The sequence below is a fragment of the Patiria miniata genome, unplaced genomic scaffold (genome assembly GCF_015706575.1).
Source record: "Patiria miniata isolate m_02_andy unplaced genomic scaffold, ASM1570657v1 HiC_scaffold_5, whole genome shotgun sequence".
Taxonomy (NCBI): Eukaryota; Metazoa; Echinodermata; class Asteroidea; order Valvatida; family Asterinidae; genus Patiria; species Patiria miniata.
The window spans coordinates 12242367-12263288 of NW_024037072.1; the positions used below are offsets into that span (position 1 = coordinate 12242367).

The following is a 20922-nucleotide window of genomic DNA, read 5'->3' on the forward strand; positions in this document are numbered from 1 at the left end:
TCTCAACTGTGCATTTATGCGCATAATGAATGGGACTGATGTTTCTCTTAATACAAAATTCTGATATAACAAACAATTTGGCTAGGTCCGAACGACTTTGTATTAACGAGACTTGACTGTACTTACATGTGCCAAGAAATTCTCAGAAACTTTAAGAAAATCAGTGCCTTTTTTTATTTATGAGCTCCACATGAACCAAGTGACATTAAACATGTTAAAATTACACAGTACATAATTAAATTAACAGCGTTGTACTGTTCAATTTATTTTCATATTAGTGTGTGCCCCGCAGGACTGATCAAATGTGGTCAGTGTAAATACTGAATTGCTATCAGTTTTGTACAGCATTTTTAGTGGCGGGAGAAATCAGAGATTTCAAAATCCGGTTATCTGAAAATCAGACTCGGATACAATGTACATGTATGTAGGTCAGAAACCTTAAGTGACACATACATGTACTGTGCCTCATCATCCTTGCTTTAATGATCATCACTCCACAAGGACCATTTTAAGACCCTGGCCTAATTGATGGCTGGGTCAGCTCTATTGTAAACCTCTAATAGTTATTTCCTTAGCATCACAGTCATATGAAATATCACACGGAGATGACTGTGAATGGTGTTTCCATAACACGTGAGTGGCCATAGTATCCTTTAGGCCCAAAAAAAAATAGTCGGTCTCTGGTCAGACCGAAGTTCCGGAATTGATGCGGCGACGCGGTTTTTTTTTTTTTTTTTTTTTCTTTTTTTTTCTTTTTTTTTCAAGCTTGTATTGTACAGACAAGGTGGGTACTACTGGTACTTTGCTTTTGTGTGTCCTCATTATACATTGGTGTCCTCCATAATTTGCCTTGGTGCCCTTTATCATTTGCCTTGGTGCAATTTCCCCATTCCTTGGTGCTCCTTGGTACTCCTTGGTACAAAAATTTGAGGAGGCGCGGCAATAGAGGGCGCTGTTGTAGCTTCCGTGTTAATTTGAAGAAAAAAAAGTTGACGCGCATGATTAAAATCGACGCGCGCGCTGACCAGAGACCGAGTATTTTTTTTTTTTTTGCCTTAGAAATGGATTATAGGTCTGGGCTACCTGTACCACGCCATAAGAGATTTACACGTAAATTATATGAATAATTTCAATTTAGTATTTCCATGTAATTTTAAGAAGAATTTGTGTTTACCAAAAATTGGGAAAATATGTGTTACACCAAAAGCTCAGAATATATAAAGTATAAATGTATGTAAATATATGCAAACATGTATCAAACCAGGTGGAATTGAAGTCAGACTTTGGACATTTAACCATTTTAAAACTGACATGTAAAATGCACGCACATGTGCAAACTTTATGGACGTGTTGGTGTTCACTGCACTTTAGAAATGTACAAGTTTCGTTTTAAATAAGCCTAGGCAACAGGTATTTTGACTGTGTTTGCATTTTATCTGTTGATGCCCTCTGATATTGATTTATTGGGAGTTCCAATGCCACTCAGCTGTTGCACTCTGGTGATGTCATACGTGCATGTCTGTATATATACAGACTAATTAAAGTGCACCCATGCAACACGAGGCATAATGTAAAACTAACGGTCTCATTTCGAGGAATTCATGAATGATGTTATACGCCTACATGTAGAGGTGTACATTGTGATTTTCTCTTGAAGAGACATTAATGTAGACCATTCATGGGATACAAAAGTACAGTGGGGCATAGATTTCTTCAACTTTCAAAACAGGCATAGAAAAATCAATTCACAGAATCACGGTGCATTCACCAAGGATCCTAGTAAAGCGGACACGCAATGTGCAAGCTTTTTGTTCAGAATATAAATGTCAAGGAGGAGTTGCGAAATTGTACAACACATACATGTATACATGTAGCACGCACAGTATTAGGGCTAAACTGGCAGACGTTTTGGTGCCTGTATTGATCTGCAAGATTGCAGTGATTTCTCCATACATGCATTGTACATTTCAGACTAAAGAATTTGCCTTTCCATTTCAGCTGATACCGGTACATGTGTATTCTGGCTCAGCATCTACTGTTTATAGCAAAGATGCCATTTTGAGCTCACAAAATGCAAAGAGTTAAAGGAATGTACATCATTGACTTTTGCTGTAATTTTCAGAAATGAACTATTTGAGGGGTTACTATAATAGATCAAATATTGTTACACTGACATGTTTGAAGTTTTGTGTTCGAAAAGGCTGAAAAAATCAAGAAAAACACAAATGGTGGAGTAGTCTGGTCCCCCGACTTCACTAAATATAAAATGGATCAATTTCTAGATGCCGGAAAATTGTAAGGTAAGGGAACCAGTCTAGCTGGCCTGCACCCGTTCATGAACATGTAACCAATAGCAAACAAAATTGGACTGAAAAAAAAAATGGTGAATTTGGAGCAGTAGTTGAAAAATAGTTAGTTTTTCCAACGGTGGTCGGCCGACCACCGTTGGAAATTTATCCAAAACTACCATTTTCTTGAAAATGACTTCACACCAGGTGCCATAATTTTACAGGATGCTTTAGACTGTCATTTACCAACATCCTAGTAAGGTATATCGTAAAAACTTGGTAGTTTTATTTTTCGATGTTTGCAAATGTTGTATATTCCCTTTAAGCCCCGTGATAATTGTTAACTTTGTTTTTAAGAATAATGAGAGGTAGTGACGGGCAGAAGGTAAGGTTGATTTCGGGGGACGGTTCATACCTTCAAGTCTAGATGGCAGATCTGTCTATCATGCATGTGTTTCAGTCCCTCCAGGATCTGTTTGGTAAACTTGGCTGCCACCTCCTCGCTGACGTGATCCTTCTCGGCCAGATAGTGGAACAACTCCCCACCAGTCACTCTGCACAGTCAAGAAACAAAAATTAAGAGAACGTCAATAGTCATAATGACAATTTCTTGAGTCTAGTCAAAGAGTAGGGGCCAGTTTTGTCATGGGGCTGCTTAGCACAGAGAATATTTGCTTAGCGAAAACCGGTCACCAGCCGAAGTGATGTGCAATGTACTTGTGGCTGGTTTGCAGTTGTGTTTATGAAACACACAAATTTGGTGAGCAATTTTCTATTTACATGTAAGCAGCGATGGCTCCTTGACAAGCAAGCTCTGGTGGGCTTGATGATTTTTTCAAACAAATTTCACCAAATTTAAAAGCAGGCTTCAACAACAGAAAGTAATATACGCATAAAGAATAAAGTAAAATCTTTATATATTTGACAATGTACCGGGTATAAACTACACTTGTTTCAGACAATTCAAGCTCTATTAACTCAGTAAATTTCACACAGTAATTTCATTCATTTTTTTGTTAATTTCCATGGTGTCGGACATGCACATTTCAACAGTGCATATGTGCATAATTAAAGTTCCATGAATTTAAAAGTGGATTTTACATGTAATTATAATAAATGTTTGAGTAAGTTTCTACAGTGATTTAAAAAAGAAATTATTCATCCTACTTTTTTTGTTGTACATAGTAGCAATCGGCTTGAAACACCATGGTGTCAAAACATACGAACACAAATTGAACCTTTTTGTGTACATTTGTAATTAATAGAACAGTTAAACGTAGCAGCTAAACTGTTGAGTGTTGTTAAACATTCAAAGCTTCAAAATGATACTTCATTTATGGTGTTTGGAATTAATAAAACAAAAAATTCATTGAGGTTTATAATTGCGTGGAATTGCCCCTCCGCCCCCGCCCCCCAAAAAAAACCCTGTACGCAGGTTTCTTGTACTTAAGACCTATCCTGTATCATAAATGCATCCAATCTGTGTTTTGTCAGTTCAATATCTGTTGTGCAAGAAGAGTACTTTGACACGAGACCTGGAGACAGTCCAACGAAGTGGGTTAAACAAATACAACCCAAAACAAATTCTACAGGCTTGCAATCATTTATAAATTACCTATTATGTGATGAATGTTTGGTCAGTACCTAGAAGAAAACAGTTCATGGCAGAACGGTTACATGAGAAGAGAAAAGATCATACCGCATGCACGCAGCAACCATGCATACAAAGGAACACTCCATGTGCCGCTACACGCAGTATCATTTTTAAACCCAGTAGACCCTACCACATTGTACTTGATTTTACCTACACATGGGTGGTTTTTTAGCAATCAGGAAGTACATTGGCAAAGCAGTTTGGGGCACCAGGGGCAGTACAGGGACTTTTGGGTTAACAAAATAGAAAATATGTGCAATGAAAAAAAAAATTGTTCTAGGGAAACAATCCACACTGTCTGTCAATGAATTTAAAAAAAAGGGGTTTCCAATATATTTTTGATATAATGGGACAAACATATCTTTTTTATCCAAAAAATAAATTGTATATGTACTAAACTACACTCAACCAAAAGTTGTAAAGTGTTCTTGCTGGTATAACAATGTTCCTTTGTGATGTCAAAATTTGCACAAGTTTCAACCTGATGACAGTGTACTTACAGACAGCCAGGCAGGACTGTACCGGTATGCATGTGTGATGCGTACTGTAAAGAATGCATAATTAAATCCACCTAGGATGAATACTGATTGAAACCTTGATTAAATGTCGTGACTCCCTCAATTGCAAAATCAATTTTAATTAGATTGTTTTTCCACTTCAGTATAACCGCGGTCAATGTGCCAGTACAACGCAATTTTAGATGCTGTTAATTAAATCTTTGTTCTGGGACTGAATGAGTTCAAGCCCTCCTATGCAAACATACATTTTGTGTCAAGTTGTCCTTACAGTCCAAATCAATCTAGTAAAGTTTGAGCTTCTGACAGGATTGACTGGCTTGGACTATGTAACTTGTTACAGCTATGCTTTGACTGTAGGTGATTGTAAGCCAGCTGTGCCTACATGTACCTCTTGCCTGCTTTGGCAGTTGATTGAATTTGACTAGTCACAGTGCTAATGCTTCACATATGATCTGACTGTTGGTGACTAGCCTGTGTAAAAGGCATGGCAGGGGAAGACTGTATGTGACTGCTCAGATAGCAGGAGGGTTAAAGGAAAATTTGGGGTTACGTCTCGATAGTTTCAAGTCCCATTGGTCCGACGTCCCATTGGTCCGAAGTCCCATTGGTCCGAAGTCCCATTGGTCCAAAGTCCCATTGGTCCAAAGTCCCATTGGTCCAAAGTCCCATTGGTCCAAAGTCCCATTGGTCCGACAAAACAAAATACTGTGAAGTTCCACTTGTTCAGGTTGACTGACCCTAACCCTAACCCTAATCCTATGGGGCATCGGACCAATGGGACTTCGCACCAATGGGACTTCGGACCAATGGGACGTCGGACCAATGGGACTTCGGACCAATGGGACGTCGGACCAATGGGACGTCGGACCAATGGGACGTCGGACCAATGGGACTTCAGACCAATGGGACTTTGGACTATAGAGACGTCCCCAAATTTGGAAAACTTGACTATTGTGTACTGTGTTCATGCACTTTGTGTGCCAGTGTGAAGAAAAACGTATCTGTCTGTAGGCATTAAAACTTTGCCAAAATGTGCACATGGGGTTTGAAACGTTCCCATACATTTCAAAACCTCATCTTATGTTTCACTTTCATGGACCTGTGTTTACGGTAACCCATCCTACAGCCAACAGCATGCCAACCTCGATTTTTTTATTGCCACATTTGAAAAAAGGTATATTTTGAAAATAAAAAAGTCTTTCCTTTGCCAGTGTTTCCTGCGTTATGGGTTAATTAAATATCATTTAAGATAGAGTAAAGTAAACAACAAACAAACTAAAAAAAAATTAGCCTAAATAAAATATACAAAATCATTTCCCCACCTACGAGTACAGGTACCTACCGGTACGGTACATACTTTATGTACACAATGTATCTGGATATTGTTTTGAGACATTTGACCATAAACAAAGTTTTTTAGACATACCGTATTTGAGTACTGTCTAATATTATCAGAAATAGGCCTACAGCTTTTCTTTCCAAGGTGATTGAGAAAAACTTTTACACTGAATACAGATGAAGAGTCATGTTAAGACCCTCAGTACAGTATTGTTGGCTAGGTTCCAAAATTGTAAATCCTGCAAAATCCTCTAAATCCTCTGCATGGATTTTAAAAAGTCTGGGAAGTTAAGGGCGTCCCGGTACATGTATGCTAAAAACAAATTTACATTTGAAAACTGTTTTGTTGCAATTTTTTGTACCAGTCTGACATGTACATGTACATAAATTTGAATGAGTTGTCTCTGTAAAGGTTATTCAAACCAATTCTGTATTTGTAATGCACTAGCACGATCATTTTTCATCGCCGTAAGGTTCGTGACATACTGTAGTAACACTGACGCCAGCCAACAAGTGATGCATGTATGCCTGTAACTTCAACGACATGATTATTATACTGACTCATTAGTACACAACCATGTACGAGTAATCGGAGGCCAACGTTTAATCCTGTAACTTGTAAAAAGAATCTCATTAGTTGAAGCTACATGTACGCCCCCAAGTAACAAATCTGCAAGATGATTCATACTAGTATACAGCATTTGTAGTTTATTCATATTGGTGTATATAGTACATGCATGCAGTAAGATTTATCGTCTCTACATACATATACATTGCACGTGTACACGTGTAAATGAATGAAGAACACATTATGAAGTGCAGTTTGTTTTATTTAGTTTCTATAAATTCGAAGAAAACAAAACCCTCTCTACTCATACAACATACATGTACACATTTGTATTAACATTTTCTTTCCTACATGTAACCCTACCCGAACAGTAGGCTGAAAATGATGACAAACAAACCTAACAACAGGTGTTCATACAATTTTGCAATTCACGAGGTGTAGGCTAGAGTCTGAGTATCACCTGTTATCCACTGAGCCCATTCTCCTGTACATGTATAACGTCCGATATATCTATCTAAGCATGCAGATTTATGAAATCCTGCGCCTCAGCCAGTCAACTTTACTAAATCGTGACGTCATTTATATTTGATTGGTCACTTCGAATGCAGTGTTTTGTAATACAACAATTACTGCCGGGCATATAGAGATCGATAAAACCTAGACTTGTAAGCTTGTGCAAATCGCATAACATAAGAGTGCATGACCACAGCCTTTGTTGCTGTGTCTAGGTTTTTTTTTATCCATGTCTATGACGCGACAACGAGTGAATGACCGAAGACCAGATATAGAAAGCAGTCCTTCTGATTTGAGGTGTGCGATCGCACTCCCACGCCATCGCACGCCTAAAAGCTTCCCGAGAAGTGTGATTAATTGCACGCCTGAATTTCCCTGGACCACAGAATCACACACCTAGAAAATCACACACCTAGAAAACCACACGCCTAGAAAAATCCACGTGTGCCTGTTTCCACACGCCTGTGATTTTCAAATCAGGACTGAGAAAGCGCCTGCTGATTGGTCAAAATCTAGAGGTCAAAAGGCGGTTGTGATCTTGCATAATTAATCAGCGAATCTGCTCACATATCATAGACCTTCGCCATGCTCTAAAAACCAGAAAAAGATCTTTACAATGGACATGAACATGTAACACTTGCATGGGGGTACATGTACCAGGTACTTGAAATAAAATGTATACATACATGTAGAGTTCATTACACGTTAAATTTCAACTTCAAAACTTACATGTATACATGCATGTACATTTACAGTGTATGTACAATGTACCAGTATGCTCAGGTAAATTACACTGCACTGCAGTTGTGTACACTGTGAAGCACCTTCTATTCAACTTATACTCAAGAATATTTCAATGATCATCATCAATCATTCAATTAGCCCGAAGCAATGTCTAGCCAGAAAAAGACCAGGACAATAGAGTTGTCACTCGATCCATCTAGATATACCGCACAGAATTCCACTCAATCTATTCAATTCAAAATTCCACTCAAATCTTTCGATTCTTGACACGGTAAAGGTACACATACGAGGTAACCAGATAGTCATAAATAATCCCAATATCTTTTTCTTTTTTTTTCTTTTTGCCAATGGGTGCAGACACAGCCTTATTCCGACTGGGGTTAAATTTCAACTTCAAAACTGGAGCGGAAATTCACTCTAATGGTTTTTGGCTGGAGTGGATTTTGGATAAAAGGATGCACGAGTACTCACACAGTGTACCATTGAAGGAGAAACCAGACAATGAGCGAAATGCTCAGTTAAAAAAATATGTTTGCAATCAGCAATTTAATGTCTTGCCAAATCTGGTTTACAAATTACAGATTGAATTTGATCTGTTATATTCAAATAATTCTTATTGTTTTCCAAACTTTGTTGTCCAGGGCCCGGGGTCCCGTACCCGACAAACTGTGCTTCCTACGGGTCCCCTCCACTTCATATTTCACTGTCCTTAAATGTGTTTCGCATTTGTTTTTCTGCGTTTGTCAATGCTGTATTTTTTTTCTGCCTATGAATGAAGTGGAAATAGAAATGAAGAAATGAAATGAAATCCAAGCCAAGCCAAATTTTGCAACTTTCTAGTTTATAACCCTAACTGGCTCAATCCTGAAAAATCCTCCAATTCTGCCACCATGTTAAAATTCGATTTTGCCTCAAATCCTCCAAAATCATCCGTTATTTCTTGAATTTGTTCAGTGGAGGGGTGACCACTGCCTCAATCCTTCCAACGATCACTGTTGATACATTGATGCAGTGCCAATGGCATTGCCAAAAATATAGAATGCAGGGTACAGCTTAAGACCTTGACACAATGACAATGCACCCATCCAAAATCAACTGACACTTTTTTTTTGCCATTCAAGCCTCAATCCTCAAAAATCTTAAAAAACTGCCAGGTTGATTTTGGAGGATTGAAGAGGGTTAGGGTGAATAATGTCGCACTCTTTCCTACAGGATTGCAAAAATTCATCTCCTGGTCTACATGTCTTCAAAATTGGGTTGCATGTGGCTGACTGTTTGCTCCCTAATGTTCCCTAAACTGCCTTTAATACAAGGCTTAGATTTTCAACTCAGTGTACATGTAGTCAGCTGTTACATGTATTTGCCCACAAGGACACTGTGCAAAAGGGACCCTATCACAAGCTAAAAATATTGTTTTCAATATAAATAAAAGTACGAAGGGTGAAGGTCTCTATTCTGGTTGTATTTTATGACTAGAAAAGTGAACGAGTTGCATTATTGTGAGTGCCAGCAAATTAAATACCAGTTCGCAAGTAACTTTCAATATGAGATAAATCAGAAAGTTGTTCTGGCGCTTGTACATGTACATGTGTACATTTACAGAATGTACGTGTATACACCTGTACATTAGAAGTAGGCCTACATGTATGCTGTCATAATGACAACATCAGGACGTCTCCAGTCAGTTCATCGACTCAAACAGGCGTGGCTTGAGACGAGCACGATGCCTGACACGCCACACGTCATGGTCGCCCATACATGTACAGCTGGTCAGCTCTTCCTTGGTGTCAACTTCTGCATCTTCCATCAGGACCTAGACCATCGTCTTCACTGATCTCCACCGAGATGGCTTGCTGTGAGAGGGCTCCCAAAGGATGACCTTGTTTGCTGGCAGCTCATGATGCCGGCAGTGACCTGGACTTGGCTGTACACCAAGTTCAGTTCAACCACAGGCTTCTTCTACTAAATACTTGTATGATATACAGTCTTAGCAACTTCTTGGGATTAAGCAGTAAACATTGATAATGTGAAATACATATAATATTATTGTTGCCTCCCCATGTACAAGGATTTGGCTCTTTCTAAATATGTATGTAATTCAAAAATGTACTTTTTGGGGTTATTTGATTTCCCTTCCTCCATTTGTGGACAAACATGTACATGCACCGTACAAAAGTCACGGAAGTGCATGATACATGTACTTTACAACTTTACAATCCAGATGATCTCACAGAAAAGTGGCACGGGGTAAAATATCATGTAATTGCAGTGCCTTAGGCTGTGGAAGGCAATGAGATTGAGATGGCTCAATGCAGACATTATATGCAGGTACACAGTGACTGACCATGCTGACCGGGTTCAATGCATCCATACAGTCAAGCATAGAGTCGTGACAGACCAGACAATGGTTGGCACTCTCTGGCTGATGGCAATGATCAACAACTACAATGCACGTTATCTTTTCACTCTTCATTGCATTGTAAAAGTGGTTTTGAAATCTTACACACTGGTAAATTTACAGCCAGTAAATTATGTGTATGTTGCTGTATAGTGCTTCCCAAAGCTTGTGGGATCAAAACTATAGATGTTTTAATATACATACATGTACCAATCGCCCACCAAGCTTGGAAGACCGTGGAGGATAAATTTAAGGTTAACCCCAACTCCCTAGAGGCATTTTTGCTGGGATGCAACCTCAATCCTGCAAAATCCTCCAACTGTCTCCATGTAAGTAAAAATTGCACTACACAGCCTCAATCCTGCAAAATCCTCTGTTAGGCCTGTACCAGTATCTTGAATATACGGTCCTTGGAGGGGTGACCACTGCCTCAATCCTGCAAAATCCTCCAGCAAGCACCGTTAATATGTTGAGGCAGAGCCAGTGACATCCTGGAGCAGTGCAGAGGATTTCAAGTGTAACCTAAGCCTAAATTTATGCACGACGGAGCATAAACAACACAAAATCGGCCCAAGACCTTGACACAGTGCATCCTCCAAAATCAGCCACACATTTTTGCCTAGTGTACACTGTAGCCTCAATCCTGCAAAATCCTCCATTTTGCAAAGAGAATTTTGGAGGATTTTGGAAGCAGGGTTAATGTACATGTAGGCCTACCTGTACACTGTATAGTAGTTCTGCTCTGATGTACACATCATTTTGATGATTAACTCCTTCAAATACACTGTTCTTTCAGCAAGGCTTCAGCCAGCATTTTTAGAAAATGGGTCTGCCTCAAATTGAAAAACAGGGTGTACAAGTTGGTTTTACCACAGAGAAAATATGTTTTCATTTCTCCATGTTAAACTGGGTACAAGTCCAAAATAGCCTAAAGAGCATCCAAAAGACACCCAGACACCCTCAAACCAAATCGAAAATTGTGTACTTCTGTACTTTTACTTAATGATTTTCCTCATTACTGGAAAAGATCATTGCAAAATGCATGGTTGCACAAGACACATAGTCCCAAGTTCAAAACATTTACAGAGCAATTCCAGCATCACAGAAATTATCAGACTTTGTTTTGCACTTGGTCAGTGAATAAACCCAAAAACGTTTTTCAAATCTTGTACATCCATCATCTACATGTAGTAATGGTAAATGAGATTACAGACTGATTTTAGGAATTTTAAGACGATTCTTCAGAAATTGAACCTAATTTTTTTTTTTGGGGGGGGGAGCTTTTGATGTGATGTAATACAAAAGATTATTGTTCACTAAAGTATTGCTAGTAAAGTAAAGATGCAAATTTTTTAAGAACTTTTATAAGTTGGTCTTTCCATGCATAAATTAGCATAATTTTAATTACAAAATGTCACACATGTAACTGATCAAATTGTCACACACGTGGCCACAGAACAATTCCCATATTGTAAAACTAAAGCAAACTAAAGGGTGTACATTGTTAAATCATTTTGTAAATCTCAAAAGACTAGTCTTGCTCCAGAAGAAGTAGGCCTATGGGTGTGTGTGTCCTTAGAACTACATGTAAGTTGGAGAATCCTGTGAATTTCCAGAATGGGCCGGATAACATTTTCACGTCTGATGTCACACACGTGACCAAACTTTGATGACCTTTCCTAATATTTTGACACAACTTGTGAAAGTACAACTATAGCCTACTCTGAGGAAGGGAGAGAACAGTACTACTAACCTGATGAATCAATTAAACTAAAGTAATGCATGAACCGTATGTCAGATGCAGTTAACAAGGAGTAAACCTTCAAAAATCAGACGAGCCCAATTTTATGTCACACAGTGACCAAAGAATTGCCCTTTTGATCATTTCTCTGAATCATTAATTAGATATCATGGTTAAGTGGCTCAGTCAGGGACATTACATTTTCTTCCATAACGCTGGAACTGCGTCTTAACAATGCCTGTCGTGTTTCTACGTGTACATTTTTACATACAAGTGTACATGTACACAGTGAAATACAAATTCACTAGCTGTGCACATGTATGACCAAGCATGACACTTTCAGTTTGAGCAATTCAAAAGATGCAATGAACTGAAAATGACAGAATAAAGACTATTATTTGTTGCTCAAGGATTGTCTAGCCATTCAAGAAAGGAACAATAGGAACCCGCTGCACAAGTCCAGCGATCCAAATAGAGAGAATTCTCAATGACCTATCCCCAATGTGGGAAAAAAGTTTCCACAGGTGATCGACATTTGACAAGTGTGTTTTTCCTTCCGAATAAAAAACTGCATGTACATTGTATTGGCACACGTAACATGTACAGGATATGGGAATATATGGGCAGCAAGCACGTACTCCAAAAACAAGTCGTCAAAAAATTATAGTGTATACATCCATGTACTGTAATAATATGATTTTGCTTTTGACACAAACTGGAGCTTTCACCATTTTTCACAAGTGCACACAGTGTTGACACATTTGTGCAAAACAAATTGCCAAATTGAAGGAAAGGCTTCACTTCTGTGTCTCCTCTTTTATGTTGGGGAGAGGGTGACGACTCTTTTTTTTTTTTGGTCTTAATCATTGAATTCTGCCATTGTTCCATAGGAACATTTTCAAGATGGCGTTTAGAGTATGGAAAACGTGTGATTGACCCTAGATGAAATTCAAACAGGGTGGAGCTGATGTCCACTTTTGGAAACATTTTGGCTGCAGAGTTAAACAAAAAATGCAATGTTTCAAAAAAAATAAACATCCTTTTAGGGGGGAACTTAACTTTAGATTTGGATGATTTTTCAATAATACCATAGTGAAACTATTTTTTTAAATATCGAGCAATAGGCCTACTGAATCATTAAAATAAAATAAAATACAGAATACTGAAAAACTTGATATGGAACTTTAATACCACAATATTTTCTTTAAAATGTGGCCAGATGTGTGCAAAAGCCGCTCAAAAGAAGTTCTAATGAAAACAGAACTTGGCTAGATGTGCACTTTACGTGGGGTGCTGTGGTTCAATGGTTACGGTGTTTGACTCGTGTGCCGTGGTACATTCATGGGTTCGAAACCTGACCGTGGGAACATGGTGCTTGTGCTCTTGAGCAAGGCACTTTACCATTATTGCTTCGTCCTTCAGATGGGACGCAAAGCCGTACAAATGTAGGTCCCGTGTGTTGTGCAATGCACGTTAAAGAACCTAGTAACACTTATCGCTAAGAGAAGGGGTTTGCCCTGGTGTTTCTGGCAGTGGCTGCAATATGCGCCGCAGCACCTTGTCAATCCTTTTAAGGTGCTACATAATGGGTTTCATATTTCTCATAAAACTTAATTTACCTGTCTTCAATAATAGACATAATTTCCAGCGCCTTGAGTACCTAATTGTTGGTAGATACATGTACGTGCGCTATAAGACTCTGGTATTATTATTATCTACATGTACAGATAAATTGAAAATTACTTTTGCGTATGCATCCCCCAGGATCCTTGAAGTTCAGCTCATTCTGCCTCTTTGCGGTTGCTCTATCACTACTTGTCTTATTGAAATTCATGGTTTGGTAGTCAACCCCCCCCCCCCCCCGGAAAAGTACCTGGTAATACTGAATATGGTATACCGTGTACTCTCAAAATCCCGTTCCACCCAAGCCTACTTGACTTATGGATATGATATCTGCACTGTGATTTAATGGACATGAGATATTTTCCAGCAGCATCACAATTTTTTTCACCCTCAAAACACCTTCCCATCTCCCAGATGCATGGATCCGCGTGTACATTAAGCTAATGCCCCAAGATGCCCAAGGCCCAACTTACAGTTCTAAGATCAGCACCATTTCCGTCTGCGTCTCGAACACCTCATGGAGACTGATGATCTGGCTGTGGGACAGCTCGCTGAGAATCTCAATCTCCCGGACGATGTCCTCCCGTTTGGAGCCTCGTCGACTGGAGGCATAGCGACGCTTCTTGACAAACTTGCCGGCAAAGTCTTGACCCGTGCTGCGCTCGGTCACCAGCTTGACCTCTGAATACTGACCGCTGAAAAAAAATAAAACATTGATGCTGTATTATAATGACTTTTTCATCAGAAAGTAGTTGTGCATTATGTACATAAAGCTCAACAAAAACAATATTACCAGCCAAAGGTGTTTATGTACGATTAAGAAGCTGTTGAATAAATACTCTATGTTAGGCCAACAAAAAAAAGTCTCCGGTTTCTGGTATGGAGCTTGCCCAAAAAGTGGTGCGGCGACGCGGCTTTTTTTTTTTTTTTACCTGATTTTTTTGCTTCAAATGTCGGCTGATGACTGCAAATGGTGCCCGACTAAACTTAGTGCAAATGTATGGGAGTCCAGAGAGGCCACATAAAGCTTATTCTCGACCATAACCCAATCTAAAAACACGTTAAAATTGCGCAGCAGCAGAATTCCAGTCAAACCAGTGAGTTTGGCGGTTTTGAGACATCATCTTTCATTGAAAAAAAACCTTTTTCATTTTGCCGACGCGCATGGCTACGGCGACGCGCGCGCATACCAGAAACCGGAGACTTTTTTTGGGGGCCTTACAAGAAGGTGCAATTTTTCTTAGAGTTGAATATATTCATGATCATTTTATTGTCTATATCGCATCATTGAATATGTTAATCATAATTGATTTTCAAAACACATAATTCATAACACTTCATTTATCATACTAAAAGGCTATCAAATTTTAAAATTCCAGAATTTTCAATTACATAAAAGTGTGCATTTTGTACAAAATTGTTGGTACATTAAAATGTATTTTTTGTACATTCATATTTTGTGTGTACATCATGCACACTGCATGCACGCATACAATTGTTTGTGGTGTAAATCAAGGATTTTCTTTTGTTCCCCCTCCCTTTTCCTTTAATTGTTTGTACTAACTTTTTCGCAACAGCTCTCATTGGTTTTGTACACGTTTTCCAACCGATGCAATTCGGTTTCTGTCCTTGATTTACACCATAAACATGCGCGTACTTGATACATACTGCACGTTTACAGTACAGTAAATTATTTCAAAATTGTAGACTTGTAAAATTAGCCCCAAGATCTACCACGTCAATCATTACCACTGATTTGGCCATGTGGCAATTTACTCAGCTGTGATTCATAAACCCTTCACGGATGCTTCACCGTGCTTCACGGATGCTTCACCGTGCTTCACGGATGACTGATTACACACCATCTCCATGTCTGTCCTCAGCTGAGAGTGTTCCAGGCCAATTCAATCTGATTGTTTTCAGTGATGTCCTCGTTTGAGACAACCACCTGCAAACATCATCAGAACTGATACTGGTACATGTTCCCGTTCATCAGTGCCATACAAAGCTTCTGCAGCACAGGGTGCTGTCCAGAACCGAGTTTTGAGATGTTTGGACATCTCATAAAACGTGGCAATCTCCTTGAAGTGGAGCTAATTAGGTTTGTTTGTTTTTTGTCTGGTGTGTTTGCTGTCTCAGCAACAGCTTTCAAACCTTGATCATGCTGACAGCCATGACAACTAAGGTTACCTGCTCCACATGCGACTGGCAAATGAAGGTTTTCTATCCCTCTGCTCAAACGAACCCATTTCCTAATTAAGTGACTCCGCTCTGATAATTTACGTACACGACGTGTTGAACATACTCGTACAGCCAGTACTCAGTACGTATACAACTGTATAATTTAATGGTCCAGTAGGTAAACTTTCCTCAAATTTTAAAATTTATTCAAATGCATCATAGCCATTGTTACTCAAGTTACAAGTATTATTTATCCTGCAGGCAAGGGATTTTGGCCACAACAAAAACAAACAGAAAAGAAAAGAGAACTTGTGATTAGCTGTAGTCCGACCTTAAAGGGAATGTACATCATTGGCTTTTGCTGTAATTTTCAGAAATGAACTATTTGAGAGGTTAGTATAATAGATCAAATATTGTTACACTGACATTTTTGAAGTTTTTGTGTTCGAAAAGGTTGGAAAAACCAAGAAAAACAAAAATGTTCAAGTAGTCTGGTTCCCTGACTCCACAAAAGATAAAATGGGTCAATTTATAGATGATGGAAAATTGTAGGGCAAGGGAACCAGTCTAGCTGGCCTGCACTCGTTCATGAACATGTAACCAATAGCAAACAAAATTTGGACTGAAAAAATGGTAAATTTGGAGCAGTAGTTGAAAAATAGTTAGGTTTTTCCAACGCTGGTCGGCCGACCACCGTTGGAAATGTTTACAAAAATACCATTTTCTTGAAAACGACTTCACACCAGGTGCCATAATTTTACAAGATGCTTGAGACTGTCATTTACCAACATCCTAGTAAGGTATTTCGTAAAAACTTGGTAGTTTTATTTTTCGATGTTTGCAAATGTTGTATATTCCCTTTAATTAATGGGCATTGTATCACATATTTGGCATACATTATGTATTGCAGTGCCTATGTAGCTATGGTACCCTTTGGTCACTTGTGGTGCCACAGATATGCTGCCTACGTCAGACATGTCAGTTCAAGTGTTTACGAAGCCTCTGTAGTGGGGTGATAGTACTTGATATATGAATGCCGATACACATCAATACATTACATACAATTAGCATTGTACGTTTTTTTATAGAATTTTTATCCAATTTCTGTTGTAGTGCAGATACCCGGCATATTAAAATATGGTTACAATGACATTGAACACATGTGTAGTTTCGGTTTGTAATTTAAAAGAACAGATTCTTCTTGTCAATTTATGACGTTTAATATTTTCTGTTTCATCAGCACTGATGGAAATGTAGGCCTACATTGTACATGTCCAGTGTTTTGTTATGAATCATGATTCCAAAATAATCTCTCCACATGCTCCAGACTACAATGTACAAAACTCTGAGCTGTCAAACAATAAAGAAAATTTCATGTAAATTTCAAAATATATACAAAGACTAAGAACACAATACGGTAGATTACAGCACAGTTCTCCATTTAAATTTTTTCTAACATTTAAGTAACTCTTACATTCTTACAAGTTGAATGAAGAAATTGACTGGCCCAGGGTTTGAACCTGCAACTTTTGGATTGCAGTTCCGGTGCTCTACCAACTGAGCTATCCAGCCCTACCGATATACGTTGGCAGTTCCCCATTTTCGTCAATGTCTTTGTTCAATGGTCAGGCGCTAGTCAGAAGCCGTAAACCCGTATGTAGCCAGGGATCACAGTTTCTGACACAATGCTAGCAACATTTAGCAACATTACTGCAATTCTGGGAAATTTCATTATGTCATTCTTGTAATGCACATGATAACTGTTCAACACTAGCGAATTGGCATCCGGTATAACACTGTATTGGGGCCTACCCTTTCTCATTATCGTGTCAAAATGAAATCTTCTCACATAAGATTTCAGTATCTTATCTTGTCTGGAGTGTTTGCACTTTAAACAATCAGGTCGGGCGGGACGAACAATAAAGTTTGGGATCCTGGGATATTCCGGGATGATCGGAATGATTCAGGCACGAGATCAAAACAAATATTGATATTGACGATAACTACACTCACTCCTGGTCATCCATGGTAATTCCAATGATACAGGACATTGTTAGTGACAACCACAAAAATGCGTCAATTAAATAGTCATTTAGAAATCGTGCAAGGATGCAAGTACAGTACAGATAGGCCTAATATCTAGCTGCCAAATTTAGCATCTCTGACTTTGCAGTATTGTGATTGACTGTTACTTAATCTGTGAAAAGGTCTCCGTGGGAAAATACAGGTTTTAAAAATTAAGTAAGCTGTCAACAAGTGCCTACTGTAATGTGTGAAAGAAATTCAACTTGCCAACCGATCGACATCCGCAAATTTGTTTAAAAGGATGTGTTCCCCATGAATGCTAGTTTTTTAATTTCATCCCCAAAAATATATCCTCTTCTACCGGTATTTTTTTTCTTAGAACTTGGCTATTTTTCTAGAAATTTATACAAAATTATTAACTTCTGAATGAGACATTGACCGAAAACAATTCTGCCCATGTTTAGTTTTTGAATTATTAATTTAGAATTTCGAATTATTGGCTGCTAGACAATGCAAAGTACCGGTAGGCTGGTTCCCGCCCCACAGTCAGTATCCATAATGAACAAACCGGGAACCAGTCTGCTCACACAGCGGATCTGTTTCCCCAAAACAAAACCTCCTTTTTTTCCAGGTTGGTTGCGTGGTTACAGACATCCAAAAAATGAAAAAAGGAGGATTTTTGCTTGGAAAAAAAACATACAAGTTAAAATTTGAAGAAAAAAAAAGAATTTCTTGAAGAGCACGGGGAATGCAACTTTAACCCAACCTTCCAAAATCCTCTTTGCAAAATGGATGATTTTGAAGGATTGAGGTTATAGGCCTACGGCAAAAATGGGCCGGAACTTGTGTTGTTTATGCTCAGCCATGCATATTATAAATTTAGGCCCATTACACTTGAAGTTGAAATCCTCCACACTGGTCAAGGATGTCACTGGCTCTGCCTCAACATACTGACAGTGATTGCTGGAGGATTTTGCAGGATTGAGGCAGTGGTGACCCCTCCAAGGACCACATTCAAGAAATAAAGTTCTGAGGATTTTGGAGGATTGAGGCTGTATGTAATTTTTACATAGAGGAAGTTGAAGGATTTTGCAGGATTGAGGTTGCATCCTAGCAAAAATGCCTAGGGAATTAGGGTTTTAAATTTTGATTACAATGTACCGGTACATACGACCGGATGCCACTCAATACAGTGAAATAAAATAACTGAGCTATATGGAGAAGGATTTCACTCTGAAGAAGTCAGCAAAGACATTTCCAGATTCTCTTAAATTATTATAACAATAATAAATACCTGCAGATTACAGTCAATTAATACTTGCACAATAAGCACTTTCACGGTATGTGCCATGATTGCCATCTTGTCCACGAGGCAAAAAGAACACGCGTTGCTAAGTACGTACGTCAATCAAAAACTTTTGCGCTTCCAAGGCATCATGCGTTCATTCCAATGTGCGCTTGTGTCTATCAACGCATGCTCTTTTTGTGCCGAAACAAGATGGCGCATACTACCTTGAATGCGCTTACTGCCAACGTATTAACTTGTACATTGCCCGTAATTATAAAATTTGAATCATTCAAACATGTCAAACCAGTTCGATATTCAACTTTAAAAATATTTTATAAAACACAATGTCAGAAAATTAATAAAAAAAATAAAGCTCACATTTGAACAGACAGAGAAAGTCAGTAAAGAAGAAACCACATGGCCAATGAACTTGGGCTGCTGTCACCTTGTCCTTGATCATGTTGATCATGATCAAGGCCACTCATTTGGTTCGCAAGTTGAGCAGACATAAAACCATGGTAGAAAGAATTTAGAATCCAGACGCCACTTCTTTGGTTGTGTACAAACCAAAGTCTATGGAGAGTTGAGTGCATTTACAAAAACGCAGTGGCTATTGTTACGGCAGCCGTAACGCATTTCCCATTTTCTATCGTTACGGTAGACTGCAACCTGGCAACTTTTATAAAAAAACATGACAAGAAAATATAAAATTAGAAGGAAAAAAGTGAATTTGAACTTTATGAAATTCGGACTTTATTTCCCTTTTAAAAAAAATCCTCCAAAGCCTCAGGTTAGAAAAGGAAAAAAATTCGAGTGCAAAACTGAGATCCGAACCCGCAACCTCGCGGTGCAAAATCCTACCCTCTATCGGCTGAGCTGGCGCACTGCTCGATAAAACGTGTGGAAACAAATAATTATATACCTGCGTGCGTACCAAAAAAATATCGTAGAGGGCGCTAAACAACGAGTGCCGTAACGATAGCCACTTCGTTACAAAAAATATTCAAAGTTTCTCAGTCCCAGTTTCATGGCTGTTGAACATATTGGCAGTGACTGACCGACACTGATTGAGACGGCCCAATTAATGATGAAAAAAAAGTGGCGTTAGGATGCAATATTCTTTCCCCATGGTGAAAAAATACATGACATAAAATGGTTATAGTATCCACTCAGAAGTTTTCGCTATAGTATAACCATGGAGAAATAAAACCATGTAGGTTGGGAAGTGTTACATCTGTCGAGTGTTCCGTAAACAAAACACTGTAGTTTGTACACAACGCTAGCGCAATATACGTACCTCCCAATCTCCTTTCCGATTTCGTAGAAATCCTCCACGGGCTCGGTCTTGAAAGTCAACATTCTGGCTCCGAAACAAAGCCACTAATGACCACAAACTCGGCACATCCCCGGACACTGGGTCTGATCATCAAAACACTTGTGAATGAGACTCTTAACGCATTTTGGACGGAAACAGAGAGCGAGAAATAAGTTAGGGAAACTCCGGACCGTACCGTTCCAATCACGCTCCTATATTTTCACGACTGAATTAATATTCGAACGTACATTACATGTACGTATGCGCGGCACATGCGGCCGGAGACCTCAAAACGGCAAGTTGTTGTGAACATACAACTATTTTAGTACTTGTAGATAACGTCAAATATCAAAACAACGTTCTGGCACAATTAAAACGAATTCTTATTACTTTTTCCCACTAATTGTGTACTGTCTTATTTAAACAATAAAACAGAGTTAAGTCGTCACAGGAAATATTATTTTACTACAGCTTCACAAAATTATTGAAAGACGAACAATTTCTCACCATCTACATGATGAAAATACAAGAAAAATGTAACGAACAGCGCCCTCAACGTAAAAAGCAATGACATCCCGCGCGGAATCGTTGCATGCTCGGCAAGGCCTTTCGCAATCACTTCGCTCGTGCTGTCGTCCAGGTTGAAGGCATATAATTAATCATTTTAACATCAATTAATCAGTACTTTAAATCTAAATTTTCTACTGATGCCCATGCTTCCCCTGCTG

General features: G+C 38.8%; 1 protein-coding gene across 1 annotated transcript in view; it reads right to left on the reverse strand.

Annotated features, from left to right (window-relative positions):
* The window catches only part of LOC119740297 (death-associated protein kinase 1-like), an 88285-nt gene extending 67825 nt beyond the window's left edge, over positions 1-20460 (reverse strand). The window contains exons 1-3 of the mRNA XM_038215562.1: positions 20177-20460; positions 13859-14080; positions 2704-2842 (exon numbers count right to left, since the gene is read on the reverse strand). Coding sequence (XP_038071490.1) covers positions 2704-2842; positions 13859-14080; positions 20177-20238 — 423 coding nt within the window. The 5' untranslated portion in view covers positions 20239-20460. The remainder of the gene's footprint in view (positions 1-2703; positions 2843-13858; positions 14081-20176) is intronic.
* Between the last annotated feature and the right edge of the window lie 462 nt (positions 20461-20922).